Genomic DNA, 27,877 nt, shown 5'->3' with positions numbered 1-27,877 from the left:
TTGGGGGACAGGATGTTGGAATCTGTCGCCAGGAATTCTGAGGGTGCTGCGGTCCTTCATTCAGAGGAGGATTCGGATCCAGATTGCTCTTCCCACGGTGAAGAATACAAGTGTAGGGGAAGAGTCGGAGGTGGAAGAGCCATTACCTTTGTAGATTAAGATTAACCAAGCCCAAATGGAGACAGAAGAATGTAGAGCAAAACAAGAGGGAGAAACAAAAAACAATCGGAGGAACCAACAAGCTGAACGGTCTAAGCATCGAGCACACAAACATACCGCATGCAAACCATATGCAGACAGAAGAACAACCACAGCAGGATAAAAGCGCTAGGAGGGCGTCCAGTGTCCCCTATGGAATCAGAGAAATGGATTTAACTGTAAGTATCAAAATTCTGTTATCTCCTTCATCCACTGGGGTTACTCTGGGGTCATCCGAAAGTGAGAGTGCTGAGGAACCTTCAAAAACCTGTGGCCAAAACTAGATTCAGAGGATGCAAAGGTATCAAAATGATAAAACGGAACAAAGGTATGAACAGTGGACCAAGTGACAGCACGACTGAGCTGCAACATAGAAGCACCCCTGCCAGCAGCCCAGGAAGTACCAACCAAGTGCGTACAATGTGCCAAGACAATGGCGGGGCCCTGCCATTTGCAAATACGCCTGACGAACAGCCAAATGGATCCATCTAGCTAGAATCTATTAGGACGCAGGCCAGTCATGCCAGACGACATCATTATTTATTTATTTATTTATTAACAGTTTCTTATATAGCGCAGCAAATTCCGTTGCGCTTTACAATTTGAATCAAGATTAACATTATACTGGGTTGTAAAAGACATACATACATGACATACATAAGGGTAAGAGGGCCCTGCTCACAAGCTTACAATCTATAAAAGACAGAGTCCAATTTTCGCAGGGCCTCTGTACGAGCCACATAGATCTGTAGAGCCCGAACCACATCAGAGGATGCAGAAGAAACATCGACACCCGACAGTGCCAGAACAATAAGCCGGTTTATAAGAAAAGCGGAAACCACTTTAGGTAAGAAACACTGCTTCATACAGAGCTCCACCCAGTCATCATGAAAAATAAGATAAGGGTAGCAGCAGAATCAGGTCCCAAGTTCCGAAACACGCGGAGCAGAAGCCAGAGCCAACAGTCTTTTCCAGGAAAGAAACTTGAAATCTGCCTCCTCCAAGGGCTCAAACACTGAAGACTGGAGAAATTGCAACACTTAGTTGAAATCCCACGGCGTAGTAGGAGGCACAAATGATGGTTGAACCCGAAGACTCCCCTGCAAAAAAGTCTGAACTTCTGGAAGCAGGGCCAATTGTTGCTGGAAAAAAAAAAACAGATAAAAGTGGAAATCTGTACCTTCAACAAACCCAACCGCAACCCAGCCTCCAAATCTGCCTGCAGGAAGAGAAGGAGGCGGGCGGTCGAAGAAGCAGCGCCATCAGACCTCCAAAACCGATAGTAATGAACCGCTGTCACCGGCTTCCGAGCTTGAAGCATGGTGGGGATAACCTCCTCCGTGATACCTCTACCCCTCTATCTCGTCCACACCGTTAAACGCAGATGTGGTAACCCAGGGTACACAAATGGAACTCTGCCAAAGAAGATCCGCCCTGAGTGGCAGAGGCCATGGATCGTATGCCAGTATAAGCAGAAGGTTGGAGTACCAGGTGCGCAGAGGCCAATCCAGTGCCACCAGAATGACCGTGCCGGACTCACGTTTGATGCGCTTGAGCATCCGCGGCAGAAGAGGAAAAGGTGGAAATAGGTAGACCAGACTGTACTGCGATGGAACGGAGAAAGCGTCCACTGTCCACTGTCTCTGCTGCTGGATCCCTCGTCGTGGAACAGTACAATGGCAACTGATTATTCCACCAACTGACCATGAGGTCTATCTGAGGCCGGCCCCAATGCTGAACCAACCGCTAGAATACCTCCGGATGAAGGGTTCACTCCCCGGGAAGGATATCTTGTAGACTGAAGTAGTCTGCCTCCCAGTTCTCGACACCCCCCGGAGATGAACACGGCGGAAATGGGCATGTTGTGTCGTTATGCCCACTGCAGTATGCGACTGGCCTTCCTCATTGCCAAACGGCTGCGAGTGCCCTCGTCGGGTTTATATATGCCACAGCTGTGGTGTTATCCAATTGGACGCAAACCGGGAGACCCTGTAGAAGAGAATACAAGTAGGGCATTGTACACTGCTCTGAGCTCCAGCACAATGATCGGAAGGAGAGTCTCCTGGTGCGACCAGCGACCCTGAAACCGGGCTGTCTAGGACCACCGCATGCCAGCCCTGAGGACTGGCGTCCGTCAGTAGAATTCAATTCCAGGTGCCAAAATATTGTCCCACCATGAGATGATCCTTCTGGAGGCACCAGAGCAGAGATGTGCAAGTCCAGGGAGACATCCAAACCCGTTTGTGCATCTGAAGAAAAGATCCCGACCACTGGGACAGGAGATCGAACTGAAAAAACCTGAATAGATCATTATCAAGAACTAGAGACGTTGAGACGGCACCAGATTCAACTTCTGGAAATTTACAATCCAGCCATGTTGAATGAGAACCCAGTTAGTCAAGGATACATGGTCCCGAAGTTTCTCTACTGACAGAGCCTTGATAAGGAGATCGTCCAGATATGGAACAATGGTCACTCCCAGGGATCTCAGATGTGCAACAATTACTTTATAAACACCCTGGGTGCCAAGGACAGACCGAAGGGTAAGGTCCGAAACAGATAATGGGAGTCCAGGACCGTAAGCCGAACAAATGCCTGATGCGGTTCCCAAATCGGTATGTGCAGATAAGCATCCTTGATGTCTAGAGACACCAGAAATTCCCTCTGCATCCAGGCCCGCAATGGCTGAGAGCAGAGATTCCATCTTGAACTTGTGAAAGGTCATTTAAGCATTCAAGGAGCTTAAATTCAAAATAGGCCAGACTGAACTGTCCAGTTTCGGAAACACAAACAGGTTAGAATAAAACCTTCGCGAAAGCTGGGGTACTGAAACTGGGATCAAAACCTCGGCTGCAAGAAGCTTGTCTGTTGCAGAACTCGTTTCTGCACGGAGACCAGCTTTCCCGTGGTGAGAAAACAAACTGGGGGAAGGCAAAGAAACTATTTTGTAACCTAGTGACACTAGATTTCGGACCCAGGCGTTCGAACAGGTCTTAAACCTAACCTCCCTGAACCTGAGTAGGGGAGCACCCACCATTGGGTCCCCCAGGTGGAAGGAAAGACAGTCAGGCTGCAGGTTTATCTGCTTGTTTGGGGTCTGGACAACGAGAGGCTGGGCTGACGACCTCTGGACTTACCTCTTCGAGCCACCGATGCTGCACCTCTGACTCGTGTTTGGGTGGATCGTTTAGCAGCACCCTCAGAATTCCTGGCAGCTGATTAGAACATCCTGTCCCCAATCTCTTTAAAGTGGAGGAAACCTGGACTAAGTCTTCAACTGAACGGGCCAGTCCCTGAGCTAACCCAGGATCTGCTAACTGTGATGATGGCAAGGATCCCGTACTAGACCCTTCCACCCTAGCAAACTCCCTCTCTCGGCGGGAGGCCGTCAATTCCTGGGTCAGTTCACATATGGCCCCAGCTAATGTGGCCAACCATGATGGTGAATAAACAGGTGCCAGCATTGTGCCTTCTAAAACAAAAAAAAAAAATCAAAAGCAGACTGGAGGCAGCCTCAGAAAGCACCCGCGCCAATCAGGCACTTAATCTAAACTTAGTCAGGTGGCGCATAGGAGGAGAAGGAAACAACTTTTTTGTTAATAAAATTTAATGTGCCAGATTCCACGGATCACCCATCTATACCCCAGTGCAACTCATGTGTCTATTGGCCTGTACACACGGAGCATTCAGACAACGATCAGATATCGTTGCCTGATCGTCCTGCATGTGCTGGATGTTCGATATCGAACATCCAGCACATGCACCAACCCCCAAACAGCTGTAACAACCCTCGATCAATGATCACGGGTCCCCATAGTAACCAGGCTAACCTGGTTGATATCGACCAGGTTGGCCTGCATGCACGGGCGATGGTCGATATCGACCATCGTTTGGACGTTGGAAGGGGCCCAAAAACAGGACAATATGATAAAGATATCGTTCTTATCGTCCTGCAAAGTTGGACCGTGTGTACGCACCATAAGGGTAAAGGAAAAATAAACAATTATAAACAAATATAAACAACTACAACAGGCAAACAAAAACAGGTATTCTCTGTTAAAAAAACAAAAAAAACCTCACTCACCTGAAAGAAAATTCTTTAGCCGTGAAAACTGCGATTCATATTGATGTGGTTCAACCTGGCAGGGGGCTGAAGACACGACACTGGCACAACTGGACTCTGCTTGAACTAGACAGACAGTAAAAAATGATTAACAAAATACACTTCCACCACTTTTCTAAAACTATATTGATCAGACAGACTAATATTATTAATTTGATTGCTCTTGGACAACACATTTGCTAAGTAGATACAACTGTATCCGATGCGTAGACCAAATCCAGGTAGTAGTACCTAATAAATAGTTTAGAAAGGTAAGTATGATGTATACTTTGTGCCAAAAAAAAAAAAAAAGAGCTCATCTGACTGTACTTACCTGTTTAAGATGCCTCCCTCAATACACACAGAAAAATCAGTAAAATTTTGTAAAAAGAAAACAAGGAAATCTTTGCACCACGTTTTAAGATTTATATATGTGATCACTCGTTCATTTCAAACTGATAATATGCAGTGTGACGCACCCTAAATAGCAGTTCAGTTTATGCAACAAAGCAGAGGGAAATTCAATTTTAGATAGGGGCACATGAGAGATGATCCCACACTCAATACTTTACAATTAACCCCTTTTCTTCGGAGGATGAGTGGGGCTTGGGCTTTAGAAATAATAAGACTGGGGAGGACAAGCCCCATTTGTCTTGCACAGTGAGAGGCAAAACAAAAATTAAGGTAACTAACCTGTGGCCCACCAGATCTGACGGCCGGTGATGTCCTACAGCAAAAAGGAGAGGGGGGGGGGGGGGGGGAGGAGCAGGTGCACACTATAAGCACTAAGAATACAAATGATCAAAATATCTATAATAGACTGCAATAATTAACATGGTTTTAAATGTAAGGTTTCTTAGTACATGTTTGGCCAAAGATGTTTGCCCACCTACCACGTCACGGTGAACCTTATACAGGTGGGTCCCTAACATCTCTAATACTGACACACTAATTAATTTATCAAGGACTTACCTATCACAGAGCCCATTAGATGGGTGTACTGTAATGCATTTGTATTCTTAGTGCTTATAGTGTGCACCTGCTCCTCCCCCCCCCTCTCCTTTTTGCTATAGAACTACTGGTCTCAGCATGGTAGCACCTATTATCATGTTTAATATTAGGATATGCAGCCCAGCCCATCCCATGGCCAGTGTTGTCCCCCAGGAGCTGGTGGGTCCATTCAGGAAGTGACGCTGACACGTGCATTCACGCCGATGTAACTTTTTAATAAAAAGAATGAAAACCTCCAACAGCACCTGATGGGGATACCCTTGTTTGAGGAAACTCGCCTCTTTCAAACGGAGTGCCCACATACAACTGAAGTTTATGTCTGGTGATCACCAAACATTAACCCTCCGCACTAAAGGAACAAAAATGTAGTCCAAGGATGGGGGGAATCGCTCTTCCAACCTGGCTACAAATAATTAAGGGGCATCTATTTTAAAGAGAGGGATAAGCCCTCTTTCCAATGTTGGTACCCCTTAGTACGTATTGCCTTGTGATCACCAGGCAATGTTACCCCAGGCTACGGAAAACGTACGTACACATCTGAAAGCGGAGAGTCCTGACTAGCAGCTATTATCTTGTCCACCACCAGCCAATTTTATCCAGCACTGGGTGGGAGAGCACTATGTGCCCTATCATGCCTATAATTGCCAAATAATTACATTATCTGTAAATGTTGGGGTCATCCATAAATGAAAGAGGATTATGTGGCCCCTTAAATGCTATTGTCTGGTGATCAAACAATAACGCCCAGTGCTACAGAAAAAAATATATAGATTGAGGAAGGACACATTGTGCCCAATCTCGCCCATAACACACATGGGGGGCACACTGGTCTCCTCATTCAATGTGCCATCTTGTTAGTTGACTGGTAATCACTAGACAATCACTGAAACCATACAAAAGAAAAAGATGTTGAAAATGATCCCTTATTTAATGCAATAGGTTGTCTAGTTTAGTTGTCATACCCTTCCTACACATAGTAAGTGTTTAAATTTAGCCAGCGATGTGTTAAATAAATAAAAAAAATAATAATTTGAAGTATTCCAAACACTAGATGGGCAAAGTGGTTCTTATCTGCCATCAAATTCTATGTTACCCATAGGGGTCAATCCCAATCCACACAAAGGGATTCATTATTTTTGACCTGCAAAATGTCCTGGTTCTTATGGCAGGGGAAAAGACCTAGAATAGCCTCTCCTAAAATTATGATGATCAGACAATCAGGGGGATTGGGAGTACCAAACCTCCAACCGCTCTCATTATCCATATTTTTAAAATATATTAATGACAGATTCCGTGAAAAAAGTATTTTCACTGATTTTCAATTAGACGCTGCTATGCTTGCTCCCTATTCTCCCAGTGCCTTACAGCATGTCAAACCATCTGATTTTTACCACCTCATATCTTAGACCACCTATTTTTCATAACACTTACTTTTCTTGGATTGCTCTTAATAAACGTTTACACCGTTGTTATCGAACCTCACCTTGTCTACCACTTTAGGCCAACCCATCATTCCCTCCATCTCTTTCCAACTCTAACTTTCAATACAGGAGCGACAAAGGTTTTCAAACTCCCCTCCAAAGTTTTTGACCCAGGCGGCACTCTATAACAGTTTCGGAACTCCAGTATAATTTTCAACTCCCCAACTCTCAATTTTAAATGCATCTACAAACAGGTCATTATATTGCCTCTGTCACCACTCTCCCAAATACATCTGACCTCCTCCACTCTTTGTTTAGCTATAACACAGTTAACCTTTATAAAACCAGACTCATCTATCTCACTCTTACTGATACCTTACCCAGTACCACACGGAGCAATTTAATTTTATCATGGCAGAAACACCTACCAGGTGCCCTATCACCTTAGATTTGTTTAAACACTACAAGCGAACAATGAAAATTCTACAATCCGCACCATTAATAGGGCTTATATTTCTCCAAGTCAACGCAATCATATGGTGCCCACAGAATTAGTGCTATGCCCGAAATGTCATCATTCCAACACCACCTTTATACATTGTTTCTTGGGAGTACGGCAAAATGAGAAAGTTTTGGAATAAAGTATTGCATTATGCAAATGAATTGTTTAATCTCTCTTTATCACCAGATCCTTTGGCTTGTATATGTGCAAAACTGGAATTTAAGTTCAAATAAACCATCCCTTTATTAAAGCTAATAGTCACTGTAACCAAAAAAATTACATTGCAACATTGGACTATGGGGCTAATTCAAACCCGCTCCCAAGCGGGTCGATGTTCGCCACCTTCGGCGTGCGCATGCGCGAGTCCCGGCCAGCGACGGGCGCTCCGTCGCTACGGGTCTCGCACCAAAACGGGGTGGCTGTCGATTGTGATTGACAGCTCACCCCGTTTTGGAGGCGGGCAGGGGGGGTGGCTAGACAAACGGAGGCGTTCCAGAAGGAACGCCTGACGTTTTTGAGAGGCACCACTGACATCACCATTAAGATGGCTCCTTGATTTTACAAAAATTTGTCGAGTCGTGTTGAAACTGTATAAAACAAACATTGCAAGGGAGGTGGGGTGGCAAAATACGGCCATACAGAGTATCATACACTATGGGCTCACAGGAAGTAAGCCGCTATATGAACTTGTTTCAGACATGAACAGTAATGCAAACGCAACTGGATACTCAGATTGCAGTTACTAAAATTTGCTAATGCCATCCAAAGTATACCCCCGCATAGGGACGCCCACTGCTGCAACAGCGTAAACATCGGTACCATGGGTGCACATCGGGCAGTCATGCAGCAGGTAAGTCATGTCTGACCAGCTACTAACACTGCAGCTCTCCTGACACACAGAGAGCTCTTATGCTGCACACACACAAAACAGATTTAAATAGTCAGACTAGCATGTGTTTTTGTAAACCACCCCCCACCCATTTCCATCCACAAATGCTGACATGTCACTCCCTTTGTGCATGTGTGAAGCAATGCAATAGCTGCGCGTGCGCAGTGCTGCGTTCACACATGCGCAGTAGCAATCGCCGAATCTGTGTGAAAATCACCATTGCGTCAGTCTGAATCAGGTCCACAGGGTAACAGGAGAGGAGGGTGTCATGTGTGCCCAGATGATATGTGGTGTTAGGCGGTGTCAGGTACTATATGGGCACACAACATCATAGGGGTCAGGTAATACATGGGTGCGCACCTTGTCAGGAAGAGGTTGTCAGGGCCAGTTATTACACGGGCGCAGCATAGTCGGGACACATTGGTTAATCAGCTCATTCCCCATCTCTGTCCCCAGCTTCCCCCTCACACAGTCCCTGGAAAATGGTTTCAGCTATAAAAAAAAATAAAATATTAATTCTATAAAATATTTAAATATAAATAATCTATCCCTGGGTTTGAACCCTGTACCCTTGCATCAAGATACCTGCACTGTAGCCACTAGCCTACCACGCCAGCTGTTATTTCCATACTAAAAAATTAAAAAGGCACATCCACTGCCTGTTACAGGTGTCAACAGGAGGGGGAGGTGAGAGGATGGGGTACATAGAGAGGCCAGAAGGAGGTGTTTGCAGCTTGTGGGAAGGGGGGCTTATACTAAGGGGTTGAGGGGAGTTGGAGGTAAGCCCCGCTTGTACTGGGGGAGGGTCAGTGGCTCTTGTAGTGGGGGTGTTATGAACCTCTGGGAAGAGTCACAGTAAAATGGTTTATCAGGAATAAAAGAGCTCATATCTGAAGTTATGAATCGATTGATAAAAGGAGCTTTGAGTAATCAATTAATAAAGAAGCTTGAGGAGTCAATTGATGAGGAGTCGATTGATAAAGAATCTTTGAGGACCGGAGTGTACTTGTGTTATGAATTCCTGGGGTGATTCTCCTTTGACCAAGAGCAATAGAGCTGAGGATTTACAAGTAGTGTTGGTATCTACAGAAAGGAAGTTTTTGTCAGAGGTGAGGCTCTGGCCGAATTGTAGCCTTGAGAGCAGATCGTTGCTTGGCAAGGTTGTGGTCGGAAGATGGAGTCGCAGCCCTGGGGATGGATGTGTATTTGGCTGGTTGCAGCCTAGAGGGTTGAAGAATACTTGGCAGGTTGCAGCCTTGGGAGCGGACGTATACTTGGCTGGTTGCAGCCTTGAGGGCTGATGTTTACTTGGCAAGTTGCAGCCGTGGGGATGATCTGTACTTGGCTGGTTGCAGCCTTATGGGCTGATGTGTAAAATTGAAAGTCCAAACAGACGCAGAAGTGCAGCAAAGACTGCCGAGATGTAAATTGCAGATAGTGAACACAGACGCTGAAGTGCAGCGGAAACTGCTGTGATGTTATTACCTGTTATTAACTGCTGCGATGTACAAACTGTTAGTCCTCATAGGCACTGAAGTACCACAGAGACTGCTATGGTGTACTTGCAGGAAGTCCACACAGCGGAGACTGCTGTAATGTAATTTGCAGATAATGCACACAGACGCTGAAGTGTGACAGGAATCACAATGGTGAATTTGCTGGAAGTCCACACAAATGCTGAAGTGTGGCAGAGACTGCTGTGGTCTACTTACAGGAAATCCACACAGACGCTGAAGTATGGCAGAAACGATAGATGCACGTTGGACACGAGGAGCTGGAACACACAGGAGCATGAACTACTCACAGTAACTAGAAGCTACATACTGAATGTTATAGCCAGCATCAGAGCAGAGAACCAACAGAGGGGGGGGTAAAAAAAGAAAAAAAGAAAAAAAAAAAAAAAAAGGAAGAAGATCCAATCAGAGCAGAGAGAAGGTGACGGAGCGGTCAGGTAGGAAGACGTCATGGAGCGGCAGCCCGGCGTCCTTGTCTCAACGGGCCTGAGAGAACCACCCAGAGCACTATTGTCAGAGAAGATGCAGGGGCAGCTTGTGACAGGGGAAGTCAGGGGAGTGTGATCGCGAGGAGGAGGGAGTGTGATCGCGGGAGGGGTTGAAGTGTGTTTGCAGGGGGGAGTAAAGTGTGATTGCGGAGGTGGGGGATTAAAGTTTCATCGCGGAGGGTTGAAGTGTCATGGTGGAGGGCGACTGAAGTGCGATTTCGGTGGGTGTGATCGCAGGGGGTGGGGGGTGAGGTGTAATCGTAGGGAGGAGTGGGATCGCGGTACAGGAAAGGGAGAGTGTGACAGGTAGTGATCACATGGGGGGGTAGGAGTGTGATTGCGGGAGGGGGTGAAGTGTCATGGCAGAGGGGGCTTTGAAGTGTAATCGCGGAGGGGGTAGGAGTGTGATCGCAGGAGTGGGAGGGGAGTGTGACATGGGGGGTAGGTCTTAGTGTGAACGCGCTTGGAGTGTTATCGCTGGGGTGGGAAGGGAGAGTGACAGCGCGCAGGGGGGGAAACTGCGCAGTCTGATCGCGGTCGGTGAAATAGCCGAAGTCCCTGCAGTGTGCACGGGGGTCATATGGAGTCGGTGTGCGCCTTAGTTCCTTGTAAGTAGACGGGATAGCAGGCTTTGAGTGCCTGCTGTCCCGGTGGCAGAGCCAGTGTCCACCTACTTATAGTTCAGTTGGGGGGGAAAGTTCTCCCTAAACTAGAATGATAGTGGGTAAAATTAAACAATTTATTTTCACCAACTAGTTGGAACGACCGTTTCTGGACATTTTTCAGCGTGATTATCATTTGCTCCCACACAATAGACTATTATCATTCCAACCAGCCAAGAATTGGAGTTTTATGAATATTTACACAATAACCTCTTTCACCTTTCCTATCCCTCGCTCCCCCCCACCCTTGTTTGCATAATTTTTACTTTCAGTATTATATGGCTAACAATGTATAATATTATACACAATCATTTGAATCTTGTTTCAAAGAAATTGTCTTTGTTGTTACTCTGGACTCTGTGGGCCTGATTCAGGGCTGTCCTACCTATTATTGGAGCGGCCTCCTGGCCGCTCGCATAGCTGTGGGTGACCACCCACAGCTTATGCGAGTGGCCAAAAAGATGGTAGCGATGGTCAAGACCATCGTGACCATCGGGCTTGCGACGATACCCTGCGGTAGGGTCTCGCTGCCGCAAGCCCAGGAGTGCTTTTGGCTCTGACTAGTGAGGTCAGTGGGGCCGGGCCCAGATGGTAGGTGTTCCCATGGGAACGCCTCCGTCTGGGCAGCAATGCCCCCGGCACGCCCACCAAAGGGGGCGTGCTGTCACTCACCATCGACAGCACGCCCCCTTTGGTGCGAGACCCATAGCGACGGCTTGGCTGTGGCTATTCGGGTCTCGCGCATGCGCACGACGGAGCTCTCTCCGTCATGCGCATGCGCACTAGGGCACCATCGACCCGCTTGCGAGCGCTCAGCGCTCGCAAGCGGGTCTGAATCAGGCCCTGTATTCCTTATTAATGCTCAGACGCACATCTCTTTGTACTGCACGTTGTATGCTTGGGCATTGTGTGTATTTTGTGATGTGAAAAATGAGAGATATGGTAAGAACTTTGTTATCTCTCTTTCTTCAAAGTCCATAGGGTCCACAGGGTTGACCTTGGGATATAGCTGGATCTGGATCCATGGGTACCACGCAGTTAAAGCTTTAGCTCCCAGAATGCACTGGGTCCATCCTCCAATATACCCCGCCCCCGAGCCACAGGCACCTCAGTTGGTAAGTAGCCAAGGCCGGAGGAGGAAAAACAGAGAAAAAAGACTGGAACACACAAAAACCATACTTGACAGAAAGGGAGACGGAAAACCGGTGACCAGCGACAAAGCCCATATGAAGCCAGGTGCATCAGGGCGGGTGCCCTGTGGACCCTATGGGCTTTGAAGAGATAAAAGGAAAGTTCTTACCATATCTCTCATTCTCTTCTTCAAGGACCATGGGGGCTCCCCAAGGTTGGCCATGGGGATGTCTCAAAGCAGTTCAATTAAGGGTGGGAACGCTCCTGGGCTGAAAGGAGAATACGGCACCCAAAAGGAAGCATCCTGAGAGGCAAAGATGTCAAAAGCATAGAACCTCAGGAAGGTCTGGATGGAAGACCACGTGGCTGCCTTACACAGCTGAACAGCTGAGGTGCCCCACTGCTAGCTGCCCATGAGGGGCCCACAGACTGAGTAGAATGAGCCTTAACAGAAGCTGGAACAGGCAAACCCTCTTGACCGAGCTAGAAAAACCCCGGGACCGTAAGATAGATGCCTCAAGAGCCACGCCGTCAAAGACAGATGGACCCAGATCTGGGTAAAGGCAGGGACCCTGAGACAACAGGTCCGGACGTTGAGGCAGAAGGAATGGAGCGTCGATGGCAAGACTCCGAAGATCTGAGTACCAAGGACATCTGGGCCATCTTTGTTCTGGACCCGTACATGGGCAACTAGTGATTGTGATGGGATACCATGAGGTCCACCTCCGGGAGTCCCCACTTGTCCACGGTTAGTTGAAACAACTCTTGGTGAAGCAACCATTCCCCGGGATCCAAAAGAGGCAACCCCTGGTTAGATGAGATGTGTGAAGCCACCAAGCTAGACAGGCGCACCTCTGGAGACAAAACCAGCATCTGAGCCTTGATCCGGTGTGGTAACCCGTTCCATTTGGATAGAATCAGCCCCTTCAGGCACCTGGAATGGAATTGGGCTTACTCCACCATGTCGAACGCTGACTCCATGGACCCTAGAACCCTTCAAACAGCGTGCACATTTACAGAGCACATTACATCAGTGCTCATGAATGCCACAATACATATAAGTGCTTGTAATAGTGTCAGACATAGGTTAAATGACTTCTAGATATCGGAGGTTGCTGCCCAGTATGAGTGTAATATCTAAGCAGTGATCGGCATAATTCTTAGCATGTGGTGAGCGAGGACCTCAGCATGAACCCGATGCGCATTTCGCCTGCGGCTTTATCAAGGAATCCTTGTGAACAAGATATTTTATATATAACAACATGTTCCCGTCTATAATTTCTGTAGAGGCCTGTCGTATATAATAGTGTGTATCTGTCCATTATTTGACTGGCACAATAAGTGTGCAGCAAAATAAATAGTAGAAATAAATACAATAAATACAGATATTTCTGACTGACACACTAGGAGTGTAGCAATGTTAACAGCAGAGATAGACTGATACATTATGGCTGATACTGCAGAGAGAACCTAAATTGCAACAATTTGATACAAGAACTGTGCTTGTAATTGTGTATTAAGGTGCCCACACACATACCGACTTTTCATCCAATTTGTCCGATTTCGACGAATCGTGACGACAGATCATGTAAAAAATGGCCAAATCGTGAGTTTCTACACTTGATCACTATGCCGATGCGCGTCCCCGCTCGTCGTACATCGCATCTTCAGATCTGCCGTGCTGTAGGGCAGATTAGCCAATCTGGGATACAATGCACTGGCTGCACGATAGATCTTAAATCAGATTGGACATTTTTAACTCCAAATCGTGACCACGACTGCCTGGGGAGAGTTCAGGGAGAGTTCAGGGGAAATCGTGTACATTGGCTGATTGGGAGCAAGTCGGTATGTGTGTGGGCACCTTAAGATCTATCCACAGCACATGGTCATCATGGTATCTCTTATTTATAGGACATAAACTAACCAGACAAGAAAGAGCCTGGATAATATAATATTTATTCATATGAGCCACAGGGATAAAGAAGATATCTAATAATCTGAGCAACACAAACGCATAATTTGTACATACAGACATAATAATTGACTTCCATAGAGGAGAATAATATTGTAAGTCTGCCAAATTAGGTGACGGAACCCTGGGCATAATATTTTAAATTCTATTTTCTTCTTTAATCCTTATTTTTAATACTTCGCCGTCTATGAATCTTTAGAGGGACTATATACATAGATATATTTTAATAAACAATTAATAAAAGTAAATTTTTAGTAATATATCACAAATTACTCGACCAGTGCACCCATACACTACTCCTTTTTCTCATTTTTGTTGAACCCACAAGCATGCAACAAACAACTGTATGTGACAGACCTCACAAATACTTGGAATTTATATAAGCGAGATCAGAGAAAATCCCTTCCCACACACACCTGTCAGGGCCGTAGGAGAAGGAAAGGGATAGGTTATAGACAGTATCTGTATATGACAGTATTTAGAAATAAAGCACAGGCAGTCAGCGCTAGCAAAAGTCACATACAATGCAGAAAGTAATACTCACTGCACCTTGTCACTACAATCAACCCGCCCAGATTCAGTGTCTGGGAGGGCTATAGTGCTGTGTACGCTGTCCTAGCAGGGGAGAGGTAAACAGGGGGACCGGTCCACACCGGAGAGATCTGCGCTGCCTTGGAGAAGATGGCCGCCGGAGAACTCAGAGGGGGCGAGCCCGAAGTAGGAGACGCCAGACCCGAGCGGAAAGGCGCGCTGAGCTAAGCGGCCGCTAAACAGGGAAGGCTGCCTCCTCTGGCCGGCTATTAACCCCCAGGATGCCGGCTCCCGCTTGCCGCATGTAATCCTTGGTGATCTAGTGGACGCACGGGGTATGCCTCAGGAGAGGGGTGGGGCCCGCCACCACTACCAGCGCCTCCGGTCTGTCCCCAGAGACCGGAGGCAAGAGACTGCATACACCCTCTGGTCTTACCTGCTCCCCGTCGATCTGGCAACAGTCTAGGGATCCCACAGAGCCCGGCTAGCACAGGCTCTGGGGTCCCGCCACGATCCCCAGATCTGTACTGGCATTGCGGCGCCGACAAGGTGTAGGAGCGGCAGCTTGGACGTCCGATGGATAGTCCAATGCTGTCGCTCTGAAGAGTTTTAAAAAAGAAAAGAAAAATGTAAAACTCCTAAAAAATAATATAAAGCTTAGGGCTGCTAATCAGTCCCCCTGTGCAAATGGTGACCCGACTCCGGCCGGACACCAACTTAAACTGAGGTACCTGTGGCTCGGGTATAGAGGAGGATGGACCCAGTGCATCCTGGGAGCTAAAGCTTTAACTGCATGGTGCCCGTGGATCCAGATATACCCCAAGGTCAACCCTGTGGACCCTCTTTGGACGGTATGCAGTCGGCAAGCCGGCAGACCTAATCCCGACTGCGGGCCTCCCGACTGTCATATCCCGGCAAGGGTCTAAACACAGGCGTCGATATGCCGACGCCTGTCTTTAGACCCTTAGGTTAGGTTTAGGGCTCCCGGGGGGGACTTAGGGTTTGGCACCCCCTCGGGAGGTTAGGTTTAGACTGGGGGGGGGGGGTTAGGGTTAGGAACCCCCCGGGGGACTTAGGTTTAGGCAGCAGGGAAGGGGGGGGGGTTAGGGTTAGGCACCCCCCGGGGGACTTAGGTTTAGGCAGCAGGGAAGGGGGGGGGGGGTTAGGGTTAGGCACCCCAAAGGGAGGGTTAGTGTTAGGGGAGTGAATTAGGTTAGTCAATACTTACCTTGGGGTCGATCAGGATTTCCACTACTGCCGGGCTACAGTTGTCGGGATTCCAACCGTCGGACATGCGTCCGGCGGTAAATCATACAGATTCCCTTTGGACCCTGAAGAAGAAATACTAATAAAAATAGATTTAAAAAAAAAAAAACAACACGTCGGCAGGCAAACGGCACTGCATCTAGTTGTACCCCTACCAAGCCCTTATTAGCTTAGTTTAGCTTGATGCCGTCAAGTGCGCCCCTTGTCGCGATGTACTCGCACACGAGTACATTGCATAGAATTGGATTGACCCCATAAAATCCTGCTTTTTTATTGTCGTAACAATAAGTATTTATTTGTGGCGTTAATAACACAAAAAAAACAAAAACAGTTTGCTTTTGGTTTTCTCTTAAAAAAAAAAATTTCTCTCTCAAAAAAAAAACACCACACAAACACTTGTCGATTTGGGTTCATTTTTTTTTTTTTTGAGGTGTTAGAATGAGAAAAAAAAAAAGATTAATGATTTTCTGAAAAAACAAATTCTTCTGAAAAAAAACAAGGTATAATTTCAGCGATATTGATGTTGGAATGTGACGAGTGCCAATGTGAAAAAAATTACCTACGCACATGGTTGAAAAAAACCTCAGCAACAAAGGGGTTAACAATCAATATATTAATCCATCATTAGTACACATGGTAGGCATGGATTTTGTTTTATTGATTGAACAACATACATGTCAGTCTATCCTAGTTACAAAGGACAAACCACAACATTAAATGGATGAATCAGATAATTTCATAAAACATTGTCTAGCTGGTATATGAACTGCACTATGATTAGAATTGACAAGTGTCCTTTCTAAACGTGTTATTCATACTTACCTACTCTTAAACAAACACTTGTAGATTGACTTTGACCAGGTAGACAATAGAATGAAACCTGCATGATGGGTCACTAAAATTTTCCTGGAAACGTTATATCATGCAGATCGTACAGGGTGTATGCCAGATTGTACGCTTCCACGAGTCGTATACGATATATTCTAGTTGTCTGTGCTGCACAGCCAATCAGAAGGTATGGTGTATGATGTGGTGTAGTTCAAAGACTGAACAAGAAACCGCTCGTTCATAGGATTGCACAGTGTGTACAGACAATCTCGTTTGGTCTGGGATGAAGATTGCCCATCGTCCTTGTGTGTCAGTTACATAGCTGAAACACGTACCCATGCAAAAACACATATATACACTGCAAAAAAAAAAAGACAATGTGTGTGGTCGCGCTGTCCCTCTCAAATCGCGTCTTAGGGAGGAAAGAGCATGAGGTGGGTTAGGATGAGTGCTGGAAGGCCTTGATGAAGTAGTGGGTCTTGAGAGCCCGTTTGAAGATTTGTAGAGAGGTGGAGAGTCTGATGGGGAGAGGGAGAGCATTCCAAAAGGTAGGGAGCAGCACGGGCAAAATCTCAGATGCGGGAGTGGGAAGAAGTAATCAGTTGGCAAGAGAGGCGGCATGCATTAGTTGAGCGAAGTGGGCGGGCGGGAGTGTGAAGGGAGAGAAGGTAAGAAATGTATGCGGGAGAGGATTTGGTGATGGCTTTGTAGGCGAATGTAAGAACTTTGAATTGGCATCTGAAGGGGAAGGGGAGCCAGTGTAGGGCTTGAAGGAGAGGGGAAGCAGATGTAGAACGTCTGGAGAGGAAGATGAGCCGAGCAGCAGCATTAAGAACAGATTGTAGTGGAGAGAGGTGAGAGACTGGGAGGCCAGCTAGGAGAAGGTTACAGTAGTCCAATCTGGATATGACCAGTGAGTGGATGAGGGTTTTAGTGGCATCCTGGGTGAGGAAGGGTCTAATCCTGAAGATATTTTGTAGGTGAAAACGGTAGGACTGCACGAGGTGCTGAATGTGCGGTTTAAAGGAGAGGGAGGAGTCTAGGATAACTCCAAGACAGCGCACTTTGGGGCTAGGGGAGATAGTTGTGCCATCAATAGATAATGAAATTGAGGAAAGTGATGTAGTGGAAGAGGGTGGGAAGATGATCAGCTCAGTCTTAGACATGTTAAGTTTAAGAAAGCGCTGGGACATCCACGAAGAGACAGCAGAGAGACAGTTGGAGATACGGGTAAGGAGCTCAGGGGTGGAAAGGTAAATTTGAGTATCATCTGCATAGAGATGATATTGGAGGTCAAAGGAGTTAATGAGTTCACTTAAAGAGGATGTATATAGGGAGAAAAGGAGAGGTCCAAGAACAGAACCTTGGGGAACTCCTACCTTTAGTGGAAGAGGAGTCATGAGAGGACACAGCAAAGGAACGATCAGAGAGGTAGGAGGAAAGCCAGGAGAGGACAGTGTCAAATGCAGCAGAGAGGTCAAGGAGAATGAGCAGAGAGTAGTGGCCCTTGGATTTGGCAGCAAGGAGGTCGTTGCTGACTTTCGTGAGGGCAGTTTCAGTGGAGTGGAGAGATCGGAAGCCAGATTGAAATGAGTCAAGGAGGGAGTGGGAGGAAAGAAAGGTGGTAAGGCGAAAGGTGGTAAAGCGGTTGTAGACAATACGCTCAAGGAGTTTGGAAGCAAAAGGGAGAAGAGAGATGGGTCGATAGTTGGAAAGTATGTTAGGATCAAGGGTAGGTTTTTTAAGAATGGGGGAGACAAGAGCATGTTTGAATGCAGAAGGGACAGTGCCAGATGATAGGGAGAGATTAAGGAGGTGAGCCAGATGGGAACAGGCAGAAGGAGACAGGTGGGAGAGGAGACGGGAAGGGATAGGGTCAAGAGGGGAGGTGGAAGGAGGGGAGGACCGGATGAGGGCCATGACTTCCTCTCCAGAAGCAGGGGAGTAGGATGTCAGAGTTGGTGAGACAGAAGGGGAGAGTTGGTGAGACAGAAGGGGAGGTGTGGTAAGGGCAAGGAGGGGGAGGAGTGCTGAGGGTCTGATGGGATATGATGTCCTCACGTATGGAGTCAATTTTAGATGTAAAGTAGGTGGCAAAGTCGAGGGCAGAGAGCGAGGAGGGAAGGCAAGGAGGGGGAAGGGCAGAGTAGGGAGTTGAAAGTGGCAAAGAGACGCCGGGGGTTTGAGGACTGGGAGGAGATGAGGTTCTTGAAATATGTTTGTTTGGAGAGAGACAGGGCAGCATTGTAGGCAGAGAGAATAAATTTGAAATGGAGGAAGTCAGCCTTAGAGCGTGACTTTCTCCACTGACGCTCTGCAATTCTTGAACACTTTTGTAGGTATCTGGTGCATTTGGAATGCCAGGGTTGTGGTGTGGATCTGCGAGGGTGAGTGGTTATTGCTGTAGCAACAGAATCAAGAGCAGAAGTAAGGGAGGCATTGTACAGGGAAGTAGCTTGTTCAGGCCAGGAGAGAGAAATGATAGGGGAGAGAAGAGAGTCCAGCAGGGAGGAAAAAGCAACAGTGTCAATAGCCTCAATATTATGCTTAGTAATGGTAGCCTTAGGAGTTAGAGGAGGGGAAGGAGAGAGGGATAGGTTAAAAGATAGAAGGTCATGGTCAGAGAGGGGGAATGGGCAATTGGAGTAATCAGAAATATCACAACGGTGCGTAAAGACCAGGTCAAGTGAGTGCCCACTCACATGGGAGGGTGAGGAGGTCCATTGGGCGAGACCAAATGAAGATGTGAGAGTAAGGAGTTTAGCTGCAGAGGATTCTGTGGGAATGTCAACAGGAATATTAAAATCACCTAGGATAATGGAGGGAAGATCTGAGGAGAGAAAGTGAGGGAGCCAGGAAGCAAAGTTGTCAAGGAATTTGGAGGGAGAGCCAGGCGGACGGTAAATTACAGCGACTCTGAGGTTTACTGGTTGGAAGAGGCGTATAGCATGAACCTCAAATGTGGGAAATGTGGGGAATGTAAGGGATGGTTCAGAGGGTATTAGCTGGTAGGAGTAACTGGTGGATAGAAGGACCCCAACACCACTACCATGGTGACCCCCAGGCCGGGGAGTGTGGGAGAAGGCGAGGCCCCCAGAGGATAGAGCAGCAGGAGAAGTGGTGTCAGAGGGTGAGATACAAGTTTCAGTGATGGCTAGGAGATTCAGAGAGTTGGAGATAAAAAGGTCATGGGTGGGGACCAGTTTATTACAGACTGACCTCGCATTCCAGAGGGCACAGGATAGAGAGATAGCATTTGTGGGGGAGATGTGAATAAGATTATCCGGGTTGCTGTAACGTGGAGGTAAGCTTAATTTGGGGGACCGATATAAAGCGAGTTTAGTGATGGTGCGGGCACCTGAGCTAGAAAGGGAACCTATAGGAGGTGGGCAGGAAGGGAGATGTGGATGGCAGTGGGGTGAAGTGACAGGGATAGGAGTGTAGGAGGAGGGTTTGGTGGTGGGGTAGTAGGACAGAGGGGGGGTAGAACAGGAAGAAAGTGGAGTAATGGGTGAGGAGTGAAGAGTAGGCAGACAGAGTAGGGGGGAGAAGGGGAGGAGGAGGTGGAAGAGATAAGGGGGAAAGGATAAAGGTGGAAGCAGGGGGCAGAATAGAGGATTAGGTAGAGACTGAGTGAAGGAGGGAGTTGACGAAAACCCTGTCATGGTGTTTATAAGTAAGTAAGAGGAATGAAATTTGGAAATGTAAATGAGATATGAGTGCAAGAGATCTGTAGGAATGCAAGTGAAAAAAAACTGTGATGTATCAAAAAACAGTGTATCAACATGTATGCAGATTAACAAGATTGTTATAGGAAGGATTAAAAGTGGGGTTCTAATGTGTGCAGAATATGAAAAATAATGCAGATTGTAAGCAGATAGAGGATGTGAGGCTAGGCAAGAGAGCTGAGATAAAGGAAAGTGTTTCAAAGTAGATAGATGTAAACTGACATAGGAAAAAGTACGATAAGCATTGAATTGTATGCGAGAATCAGAAGGCCAGCATTATTAATAGCAATAGAAGTGTTCTTGCCATGATTGTACAGGGAGTCCAGTTGTAGTCTGAGTCTTTAGATTGTTGAGGTTTGTTGCTTGATGGACCTTTTTCTCCTTCTGTTTCTCCTCGGTTTAACGCAGGTCTAACGCTAGTTATTCACTTAGAAACACTGCACTTTGAAAAGCTGCACCCAGCCAAGGCTTGACTGAAAAGTATTTGTCTTTGTGACTAGGAGCAGAAGATATAAAGATACCTTTATGTGAAAGCATTTTTATCTATTTTGGGTGAGTGATTCCGTGGCTCATCACTTATCAAAAAGCATAATTTAACCAGCATATAAAATCTATGTTATTTTTCCACTCTATTTGAGAACAATATATCGTCTAGGAACGGATAAGAGAAGAAGCGATTTGAGAGGGACAGCGCTCTTTGGACCACACACATTGTCTTTTATCTGTTATATCTGAAGGAGTGGTGCTCCTGAGTGTGGACTGAGCTGCAGTCCTAGGGCACAGGTGGTTTTTGAGATTGTCTGTTTTGTATTCCATATATACTGCAGATTGAAACAGAATTTTGGTACTTCCCTTTCTCCAATTCCATAGGGGACACTGGAGCAATTACACTGGTGTATAGACGGGTGTAGTGAAGCCCTGGCACTTTAAATTTCTTTAGAAGTATAGCTGGCTTCCCCCCCTCTATACTCCACCTGATCCAATTGAGAGAAACCGAGCCAGAGTGGAGACGGAGAGCAGAGAGAACAGAAGAAGAAACAGAGAAGGAGGGGACTAACAGTAAAACAGTTTAAGGACCTGAACAGAAGTAGAAATACAAACAAACAAAAAAAAAAGAAAATAAAAAAAAAAAACACACTGCAGACATCAGCATGCAGTCATACAACCAGAAACAACAGAGCAATGGCAGGAAATGCAGCGCTGGGTGGGCCTCCAGAGTCCTCTATGGAAGAAAGGGATTTACAAGTAAGTGCCAAAATCCTGTATTCTCCTTCATTCACTAGGGAAAGTCCCAAAGCTCCCCTCTAGGATGGGAGAGCGCTGAGAAATTTGCAAAACCCTGCTGCTAAACCCTTCATCTGAGGCTGCAAAGGAATCAAAATGGTAAAACCGTACAAAACGTGTGTGCTGCGAGCAGCCCAAGAGATACCAATTAAGCATGTGTAGTGTGCAGACATGGAAATAGGCGGAAGCCAAACACTGGCTACATAAGCCTGATTGATAATCAGACGGGCCCACCTGATCAGCATCTGCTTGGAAGCGGGCCAACTACGTCTGGCGGCATCGTAGAGCACAAAAGGGTGTCAAATTTGCACAAAGCAGCCGACCGGGAAACATAGATGCAGAGAGCCCGAACCACAACTAATGACTGAGAAGATGCATCATCAGCCAACAATACAGGGACCATAAGGCTTCCAGGACAGGTACCTGAGGTGCACATCATCCAAAAGGTTCAAACACATCCGAGTGGAGGAAGGCCAACACTAGATTGAGATCCCAAAGGGCTGTAGGCAGCTCAAAAGGTGGTTAGACCTGAAGGACGCCCTAAAGGGAGGTCAGAGGCTCAGGAATCAGGGCCAAGCGGCACTGAAAGATGGTGGACAAGTCAGACACTTGTACACTCAGCAACGCTATACAACGACCAGCGTCCAGACCAGCTTGCAAGAAGGAGCACGTGGGTGCAGCCGGAAGGAAGGAGTGGAGTATCCATGCCCTTCACACCACGCCATGTAAGACTTCCAAATATGATGGAAGTGGGCAGAAGTCATCAGCTTTCAAGTCTGAAGGACTTCAGCTGCGGTAAGTCGGGGTACACGAATGGACCTTGCTGAAGATCCACACTAGGAGGGCCACGGGTCGTCTGCGAGAAGCAGCAGAAGGCCAGAGTACCATGTTCAAAGAAACTAATCTGGAGCCACCAGGATGACCATGGTGGACACGCGCTTTGAGCACCCATGGTAGAAGTAGAAATGGCAGGAACAGGTGTACCAGATGGTAATGCCACTGAATAGTGAGAGCGTCTATCGTCTCTGCTGCTGGATCCCGCATCCTGGAGCAATATCTTGGCAGCTGGTGGTTCCGCCATGAGGTCTATCTGTGGTCTGCCTCAATGCCTGAGCAGTTGCTGGAACACCTCTGTATGAAGGGCCCATTCACTGGGGTGGAGATCCTGGCGACTGAGATAGTCCGCCTCCCATTTCTTGACTCCTGGTACGACCACAGCGTGTCTCTTTGCCCATTGTAGGATGTGACTGGATTCCTTCATGGTCATAGGACTTTGCGTAACTCTTGCCAACTGATGTTGCGTTGTTCAACTGCATTTGGATTGGCAGTCCTTTCAGAAGGGAAGACGCTGCTTGAAGGTCATTGTAGACCAGACTGAGGACCAGCACATTGATGGGTAGAAGCGCCTCCTGGTGCAAACATGAAATTGGCTGCCAGGTAAAACTGCACCCCAGCTGCGTAGGCTGGCGTCCGTTGTCAGGATGACCCGATGCCAAATGCCGAAGTGGCAACCCACCGTAAGATGAGCAGCTTGAAGCCACCAGAGCAGAGATATGCGGGACAGACGCACCAGACGGTGCATCTGAATATGAGACCCCAACCATGGAGGTAGAAGGTCTTAATGAAAAAGGTCTGTAATGGAACCTGCCGAACTGAAAGATGCCAACATCTTGCCAGGCAGGCGAATGAAAATGTGAAGAGACACCTTCTTGGGCTTGAGAACCATCCTGAGCAATTCCTGAATCATTTGGGCCTTATCCGATGGGAGGAACACTCTCTGCAGGGAGGTGATCATAATCATGCCCAGAAACTGGAGATTCTGAGATGGCACCAAGTTGGACTTCTGGAAGTTGACACTCCAGCCATGTGGAACGAGAACCTGATGCGTCAAAGAAACCTGATCCAGAAGTTTGTTCGTTGACTGTGGTCCCGATTCAGATCCGGACGCTAAGCCGTGATCACTCACTTCCAAAAGGGGCCGAGTATGCAAATTCCGCGAACGCACTGTGTGGCGTAAGGACGCCCTATATGTCTTATAGACCGACAGCAGTGAGCGTACGCTGGTGTATAAATACGCCCACTTTCATCACGTCATCTCCAGGAACTGTATGATTAAATCAGTAACATCGAGAGTCATCAGAGCTGCTCGCAGCCCTTAAGGTAGACCCTACCCCGTCTAATGCACTGCGATCACTGCAGGCTGAAATATAACCAAGTGACGTGTACAATGACGTTACTTTGCTAATTATGCACACCCATAAGACGCCGTTTTGACGGCAAGACATGCCTGCATTCGCAGCACCACTCCCCTGCTCACAAGCACCTTCCCCTATTACCACCCACAAACGGCGATATCTGTCACTCAAAGTAGCGGTCAGTCTGTGTGCTATGAGCGCACAATTCCCGATCACAGTGACTGGTTCGCACACGCGCATTGCGTACGCAATGCGCAGTTAGTGACTATCAGCCAGCTACGAGCGTCCGTATCATAGCAAACGGGTCTGAATCAGCCCATGAGTCTTAATGAGAAGGTCATCTAGGTAAGAGAAAATTGTCACCACCTAGGGCACGTAGATGTACAATTATAATAGACATCACTTTCGAATAGCCCAGGTGTGCTGATGAGAGGCCAAAAGGCAGAGTCCGAAACGGATAATGAGAATCCCGGATGGCAAATCGAAGGAACGCCTCATGCGATCCCCAGATTAGAATTTGCAGGTAAGCATCTCTGACGTCAAAGGACACCAGGAATTCTGCGGCCTCCAGACCCGCTATGACCGAGTGGATGGATTCCATCTTGAACTGGTGAAATGTAATAAAGATTTAATGATTTCACATTCAAAAGAGGCCAGACTGAACCGTCCGGCTTCAGAACCACAAACAGTTTTGGATAAAAACCCTGACTGCACTGGTAGACTGGGACCAGAGCTAACAGTTCAGAGGCTATTACCTGCTGCAACACCTTCTGCACAGAGACCTGTGTTGTGAGAAAAAAAAAAAAAAACTAACTGTCTTGTAGCTGTGGGATACAAGATTTTGAACATCCGAACAAATTTGGAATCAAACTTCCTTGAACAGGAACAGGCGGGCCTCTATTGTGTGGGCCCCCAGGTGGGGCGGGAGACGTCATATCATCGGCTTTTCATAAAGAGTAGGACTGACACAGAGTCACCACAGTTGAAGGCAAAAAGGTACTCTAGCCACCTGTTGCCAGAGCAATTCCCTTGTCCAGTTCCAGACCAAACAAGACATTCCCAGAGAATGGAAGTTCCTCTACGGCCAGCTTAGAATCTGCATTGGCCTGCAAAGTCCAAAACCAGAGAGCACAACGAGTGGCCCCCGCCAAAGCAGAGATCCTAGAACCTACCTGGCCAACGTCTGAGTCCAAGGATGCTGAGAGTATGCTCTTCTGCGATCACATCGGCCGGTTGAATGACCCATGGGGTCACTCAAGCCAGTCACCACAGATACAACATAGAGGCCAGTTTGCTGCCGCTCTGCGTGTGATCACGCAGGATCTATATTGCACATGCGCAGAACGGGTCCGCCATCTGCGTAGATTCCCGACCATGCACGCTAAATAAGGCCCAGTGTCTAAGTCATCCTCAGACTGAAGGACCTCCGACAAAAGTCTTTTTTTTGATGGATGAACATCGTGCAGAGCTCTCTGAAATCCTGGAAGAGGATCTCATGATCTGCACTAATCCTTCAACAGAGCGGGCAAACCCTTGAGCCCATGCCAGCTCAGCCACTTTAAAAGAAACAAAGAGATAGACCTGGGTCTTACCTCCCTCCTTGCGGACTCCATTTCCCAATGGGAGGCTGCCAACTGAGACAGCTCAGACAAGACACCTGCTAAAGTGGTTACTAAGGCGGAGAAACGGTCGGAGAAGGCTGATGAACCCTCAGACTCATCATATTCACACATTGCCCCGCCCTCTGAGCGAGCCTGTGAAATTTCTTCTTGCACCTAGGGCAAGCACACACCTTCTGGGAACTCCCTTGTCAGAAATAGACCCATTCCCTGCCATCGTGCACACCGACAGAAAACTGAACACACAGCAGACTAGGTGTTGTCTCAGGCAGTACACAGAAAACACAACCTGAAGTATGCAGCTGTCAGAGAGAACACTCTGTACACAGTATCAATGTAGCACTATCTAGATAGGGGTGAGCAATAAGCGCCCCCCCAGCTGTTTTAGAACTACACATCCCAGCATGCCTGCCAGTTTTGCTATTTGGCCATGCTAAAACGGTTGCAAGGTATGCTGGGATGTGTAGATCAACAACAGCTGGAGGGCTGCTTATTGCCCACCATGACCTAAATAGTAGCTAAAGATAGCATGCACAAGAGTTTGTATAGTGAGGATTTAAGGCTGCATAGACGTAGGCTGTGTTAGATGAAAAGTGTGAGATTATAAGTGTAATTACAATTTGATAACTAAGTCGGAGTTACGCCGGAGTTAAACTGGAGGAAAACTGAGGGAAAACAAACTCAAAACCAGAACACTTTCTGAACGACAACAAGCAACTTATTTATGTGAATTACCAAAATCAACATCTTCTGCTTTATGATTATCCAGGAAACTCCCTACTACACTCACTGCTTGGAAATAACACTTCGGACTGGATCGGCTTGATACATTGTAATTTTGCCCTCAAACTACATAAATTCTTGTATGTATTGCCTTTTCCCATTGCGTCACATCTATCCTCTTTAATCATTTATTTAATAACTAATTCCTACACCCACTACTCACACACCTCTCTTTATATATCACTTTCGGAGCTGCACTCATACATTGGCAGCACTGTTCTTTTATCTCTATTTTTAAACATTTAACAACTTTAATCCACACTGTCTGTATATCACACAGCCTCCACTCCAGTTTTCATTTCACTTATTACCTCGTCCATAGCATTAACACTCTGACTTCAAACACCCCCCTTAATCAGTGCCCACATAATCCTCTACTTTATCTATCCCTATCCTCCACCTCTTGTCTCCTATGCTTGCTGTTCCCCCTTTTTTCTCTCATCAGTCTGCTTTCCAACCCTCTGCTTCTTTCCCCTGCCATTACTGTTCCTCCATTCTCAACCACCTGCCTCCCTCCATGGCATTGCTACCCCACCACTATGCCTACCTGATTCTGCCTGTCACCTCCAGGGTTACCAAGAGAAATTCAGGGCCCGGGTACTGCAACATCCTGTGGGACCACAGCATGTTGGGCATGGCTGCACCCATTTGTGGGTGGGTCTAGCATGTGAGATGCACCCACTCACTGGAGCATGGCATAGCATCCAGCAGCTGGGATTAAAGTAGTCACTACTGTATCAGGATGGCGGGACAGTCCCATAATATATCCATTTTTTATCAGGATGTATGTAGATGCTAAAATGTAACACACAATAATTAAAGTGCTACAACTTTATTTTGTACATCTCTCATGTAAATAACACATAAACAAAATCAATTTTCTGTCAGAGACAGATGAATGAAGGACTTGATCTTGACATAACATCAGGTTATCTTAAACACACACATACCGCAGCACATATCCTAACCCACTGCTCCATGCTCCTTCCTCACTATCTACCCCATCTGTGTCGCCCCTGTCTGTCTGCCCTTCCCCTTTAGAATGTAAGCTCTCACGAGCAGGGCCCTCATCCCTCACGTGCTTCTCCGCCCCCCTACGTATAGTATAATTTACTCCTAACTCCCCACAATGACACCTAACACCTAGTTGCTCATGTCCTGCTGCTTGTGTTATGCAGCTATGTTTATAAACCATGTCCTTGTCCTACATTGTTTTGCATTACTATTAACTGTTTTTCTTGTGTGCTCATTTATGTACTGTGTAAGGCGCTGCGGAACCTTTTTGGCGCCATATAAATAAAGGATAATAATAATAATAATAATAATAATAATAATAATAATAATAATTACAGAAGTATGAAATCAGCAATAGGAAGGAAGGAGTGTATCTACACAGCGTGCAAGTCCCACAAACACAGAGGCTATGCCATACACTCCCACCAGACCCCGCAGTTCAATTCATGGCCCGTGTGTCTGGAGCCTCTAGCGGACGCTGCTTAGTGCTGGATGTAACTAAAAGCTACCAGCGCTAAGCAGGAAGCTGCTACTGGTGTGCACAGCTGGAGGTGATCAGCGGTGCATGTAAATACTGTTTGCGCACCAGAAGAAGGGGCTGTCTTTTCTCTCAAGAGTTTGCAGGATAGCAGAAGCCCAAATGAGGCAGAGCGGGATTGGCTGCGCTACACCCACCCAGCCCCGGTGCACACCAAGTTTAAATTAGTGACACTCCTTAGCATATCGGGGTTATAAAAGT

General features: G+C 46.9%; 1 protein-coding gene across 2 annotated transcripts in view; it reads right to left on the bottom strand.

Moving 5' to 3' along the window:
• Positions 1-27,877, bottom strand: part of TAF5L (TATA-box binding protein associated factor 5 like) — a 128,403-nt gene that overhangs the window by 97,589 nt on the left and 2,937 nt on the right. For both annotated transcript variants that reach the window (XM_088457398.1, XM_088457399.1), the window contains exon 3: positions 4,283-4,387. In XM_088457398.1, the coding sequence (XP_088313524.1) occupies positions 4,283-4,387 (105 nt within the window). The remainder of the gene's footprint in view (positions 1-4,282; positions 4,388-27,877) is intronic.

Source organism: Taudactylus pleione, unplaced genomic scaffold (genome assembly GCF_031769625.1).
Source record: "Taudactylus pleione unplaced genomic scaffold, aTauple2 ptg000760l, whole genome shotgun sequence".
Lineage (NCBI taxonomy): Eukaryota > Metazoa > Chordata > Amphibia > Anura > Myobatrachidae > Taudactylus > Taudactylus pleione.
Note: the sequence above shows the minus strand (reverse complement) of the source record. Positions and strands in the feature narration are given on the sequence as shown.